At 41.1% G+C, this 5,011-nt stretch overlaps 1 protein-coding gene across 1 annotated transcript in view; it reads left to right on the plus strand.

Annotated features, from left to right (window-relative positions):
* LOC109473438 (protein-glutamine gamma-glutamyltransferase K-like) overlaps positions 1-5,011 on the plus strand; it is a 14,247-nt gene that overhangs the window by 4,608 nt on the left and 4,628 nt on the right. The window contains exons 8-13 of the mRNA XM_019773298.1: positions 630-762; positions 1,483-1,586; positions 1,955-2,070; positions 2,583-2,706; positions 3,702-3,820; positions 4,334-4,499. Coding sequence (XP_019628857.1) covers positions 630-762; positions 1,483-1,586; positions 1,955-2,070; positions 2,583-2,706; positions 3,702-3,820; positions 4,334-4,499 — 762 coding nt within the window. The remainder of the gene's footprint in view (positions 1-629; positions 763-1,482; positions 1,587-1,954; positions 2,071-2,582; positions 2,707-3,701; positions 3,821-4,333; positions 4,500-5,011) is intronic.

A 5,011-nucleotide genomic window follows, 5' to 3' on the forward strand; every position in this document is an offset into this window, starting at 1 on the left:
AGTTTGGCTAGTTCTAGGGCCAGCTAAATTCCCCTCTGGCTCAACTCCCCGTAGCGGTAATTTAGATAGGCGGGCGAAGGGCTCTTGGCTGCCGAAGGAAAACGGCCAACGGCCCGATACTAGTTTGGCCGCCAGGGTATACAGGTACGTGTCGACAGAGTTTTTTTCTGACCAGCACAAGACTTAAATGTTCCAAAGGTAATGGTATAATATAGTCATTGTTGTCACTGATCCCGCGCTGACACAGTGCTGTAACGAACGCTGTACATGTGCTGTCAAATATTTGGACTATAACCATTTTAGTAATGTCGCTAACTTCATTATAAGAGTTCTTTATTGCAAGTTCATGCCCGAGGGCTAGTTGCAAACAGACATTGACAAGAACAATGAGTACAGAATGTAGTGGTATAAAACTATATGCTAGCATGAAAATGCATTAAAATGCTGTCAAAATACGTCGATGAAGGTTAGACATCCAGGTAATACGATACTGTTTTTTGGCGTAATGCTGTCAAAAGTTTGAAAGTTTTCACCGAAGTCATTGCATACACCCGGCCTGGTTCTGTCACATATTTGTTACAGATTCAATAACATCATGGATTTATTGAATCTAAACTTTCACTCTCCAGTGCTCCGCTGTTTGGGCATCCCGGCCCGAAGCATCACCAACTTCCAGTCGGCACACGACACTGACGTGTCCATGACCATCGACTACTACTTTGACAGGCGTGGCTATCGTATGGAGTCAGAAGACTCTGTGTGGTGAGAAATACAAAATAATTGGCATGATAAACATGACAAATTTGTGGACTTTAAGTCATGATCAATTCCTTTCTTTGTTCAGATAGCCACTTCTCAGTGACGTGACGAAGCCCAAAGTTTTACATCGATGTTCCTGCTCTTTGCAGAATACTCTGAATATGACATTTTTGAGCACACTGATGTGATTGGCACACCCTCCTCACAGATCGAACTGAACGCTGGTTATAATCAAATCAAATCAAATATTTATTAAACATCAACATGGCAGACGTGCCAAAATGCTTCAGGCCAAGCACTTCTGAATTACATTGACATTTTACAATCCTTAATATACAAACATCATTACAGATACGTAGCTTAAAAACTTGATTAGCATTTAAAAATTATAATCATTTAAAAGAACACGAAGATTAAAAGTAACAATTTCAGTATAAAATACAATATATACAAATATACATATATATATATATATGTATATATATATATATATATATATATATATATATATATATATATATATATATATATATATATATATATATATATATACACACACACTTTTACGGCTCTCACAATGAATTAGTTTTTGTGTCTGTCCGATCTGCAGCAAGGGTTATATATTATAAGCGAGGAAAGAAAGAAAGAAAGAATCAATAGATTTAGAGAGCACGTTAAGTGAGCTATCAACTCAGAGATAAATACTGCTGTCCGTCATTGTAGGAACTTCCACGTGTGGAACGAGGCGTGGATGGCCCGGCCTGAACTACCCGAAGGTTTCGGGGGCTGGCAGGTGGTGGACGCTACCCCACAGGAAACAAGCGAAGGTGACAACAACAAACCAGTCTTGCAACCAAACCATGTAACAATGTAACACCTTCAGTGCACTATGCACCAAGTAACATCTCAGTGTACAGTAAACCAGTCAGAATTGCCCTGACGAAGATGACAGACGGTCATCGAAACGTCGGCTCGTAAAGATAAATGGTTGTGATAAAAGAACTTTGCTATTCAAACCAAAGCCTTGTTCTTTCACTGCATCATACTATACTACGTGTACTGCAACCAATTGTTCAGACATTTTAACACCTGCCCACCAAAACCATCACGCACACAAAATACTTTCATGATCAGATTCGGAGGCAATGAGAAAATTCCTACATCTCGTATGACAATTTATTCTGAACTCTTGCAGGAATTTTCCAGTGCGGCCCGTGCCCTGTGGTAGCCGTGAAGAACGGGACGGTGTACCTGCCGTATGACACCATGTTCGTATTTGCCGAAGTGAACGCGGACAAGGTGTATTGGCAGGTAAAGTTTGTAATTTACATCATGAGTAAGATTACGTCAGGCACAACATACTGTCGCTTCGGAGACAGCTAACACTCTGCTGACAGCTACCGCTGGGTTGACAGCACCCTCGACAGCTATCTCGACAGCTATACCGCGTCATGAATAGGAAAGATCATGATTATGTAAACCTGATGACGATGCCATCGATGGTCAAAAAGGTTTTAGGATAGGCTGGCTATTACGGGGATGTAGATAGTCACTGGACAAGCGAGACAGACTATGAAGACCGATGAAGATCGGTGCATCTACAGTTGCTCTTCATGTTGCTCTGCATCTACCGTTGCTCTTCATGTACACCCAAGCCTAGGGTGTTCATGCAAGATCGCAGCACGTATATGAAACTAGAATTACGCTTACCAGTATCATCTCAGCTGGCAATTGAAGAACAGCGTCAGCCTGCAACTGAAGAACATTATGCTGTATTCTCTTTACCGTTTTGTACCGTCAACTTCTTTGTCCTGTCTCAGGAGAACGACTACGGTTACTTTGAGTTCCTCCGACATGAAAAGAACTCTGTGGGATTCCACATGAGCACCAAGGCAGTTGGCACCTACGGGAGGGAAGACGTCACGGAGAACTACAAACACGCAGAAGGTAGATTTTCATGTTTTTGTTGAGCAACGATTGTCTGTATCTTGCTGAGATGTCTCAATTGTCCATTAGTAAGGTAGCCTGGGGTCGATCCTATTAAGGATATATTATTACACCGAACGACTTGTTACACCTAACCCTTAAAAATCTAACGCTAAACATTGTTTAAATTAAGATATCTAATGATAATGCCCCTACTGTACTTGGTGACAGCGAGTTCCACTCTGCAATAGTTCTAGGAAAGAACGAAACTTTCGACACCTCCAATGATACCATTGATCATTCAATGATTTCCATGATCTTCCAACGGATCGTTCAACGTATCTCCAAGTATTTTACAATGATCTGGTAGTGATCTCAATAACCAATGGTCGATGTGACAATCTCCACGGTATCCCAATGATCTGTCAATGGCCCTTTCAACGATCTCAATGACCAATGTCATTTGGTCGTCTATCTGTTGCGCCCGTCCTTTGAGATGAGAATTAGTGATATGATATGAATCTTTATTGCATGTTCTTGCCCAGATGGGCTAAATGCACAAGAGGAAATGCAGTATGCAAAACATGAGTATTGCATAGTGGAACGCTACATTCTAATGCTAATTGCTAGGAATTTATACATTATAACAATACTATATACTACCTATCATCTACTGTTAGTAGCCCTTTCTTCTCTCTTTTTGAAACATTTGGGAACATAATTACATAGTTTGTCTGCTATACATTCGTTCTTGCATGACATCAAGTGTTTAAACGTGTCCTGCTTTGACATTTTCTTGCATATCTTGTCTAAATGTAAAAAAACGAGTAGTTCTTGGCGTTTATCTTTATATAATGTACAGTCAAGTAGAAAGTTTATCTCGTTTTCAACATACAAATGATTACAGAATTCGCACGTTCTATCTTTCAGAGGGGTACGGCTATGCCTGCCGGATTCTATATTCTGCCGGATTCTATTCTATTAGTAATGGAGAACTCAACTTATATTTTCCCCAGGTTCTGACCAGGAGCGAGTGGCAGTCCGCAAGGCTGTGGGATACGGCACTACACCGTGGACATATGAAGACATCATCAAAAATGAAGATGTGGAGTTTTCTATCACTGCCAATGAAGAGGTGATCATTTGTTGTTGAGAGTCGGTTATACGGTTAAGTACTTTCAAGTTTGCGGCATCTGTCGTTTGCATCAAAATGTATTTTTACTTCTGTTGATCTAATGACCTCTATGACAATCCATGTACCTTATTATAGAACGTATGATGCACCAGTGTATCTGTCAATGACCCTTTCTTCTACGACCTTAAATAAAAGAAATCTTCTACGACCTTATTAAATTTGGGAAGTCTTCGGAGTAATGTTGGTTCTACCAAGGAGGCTCGTTGGTTCTACCTCCAAGACACCTGTCATTTTTCCTCAGTCTAGTACTTGTTCCAAAGGCTCAAATATACACATTGAGACCTGGGGGCTAGCCTCCTTTCCAGGCGTTCCAGGATCGAAACAGGGATGGAGATATAGGGCTGGCGGCCGGATCGATCGACCGATCCCGGAACGCCTGAAAAGGAGACTACCTGGGGGCATGGTTGTGCAACTGTTTGTGTGAATGACGTATAATTGTGGCTTCATACGCAGGCCTACGTTGGTCAGGACATCGAAGTGACCCTGACCATAAAGAACACCAGTGCGGAATCTCGCCACATCACAGCCCACCTGACGGTCAATGCCACGTACTACACCGGCGTGCTGGGTGCACAACTGGGAGAGCTGGAGGAGGACGTGACCATTCCACCAGGGGGAGGTAGGTCACCTTTTCTCTTTTTTATTATGACGTGTTTTTCTACAGACGGTGTCAGAAAGCAAAAGGATGAACGAAGTGTTGACCATGATTTAATGCAACTTGTCCGCGTTTCGTTTCTTGATTCTTTTTGCATTGCCAGGGGCCTTTGAGTAGTAATATGACGGTCGGAGGTACCTCAAGATCCGGGCGGCTCCGGGCGGCTCCGCTGGCGCCGCCCTTATTAGCATAATGGTATGTGTATATAACATATATATATATTTGTTTATATATATATATTTATGTATATGTATACATATCTATATGTATATGTTTCTCTCTCTCTCTCTCTCTAAATATATGTATGCGTATGTGTGTGCATATATATATATATATCTATACATCTATACATCTATCTATCTATCTATCTATCTATCTATATGAGTCACTCATGAGTCACCTATTTACTTTGTATATATGCACATGTATACATATGGTCCCATCACGCATATGTGTATGTATGTGTCTATATATAC

This window comes from Branchiostoma belcheri, unplaced genomic scaffold, assembly GCF_001625305.1.
Source record: "Branchiostoma belcheri isolate BF01 breed outbred unplaced genomic scaffold, Haploidv18h27 scaffold3, whole genome shotgun sequence".
Taxonomy (NCBI): Eukaryota; Metazoa; Chordata; class Leptocardii; order Amphioxiformes; family Branchiostomatidae; genus Branchiostoma; species Branchiostoma belcheri.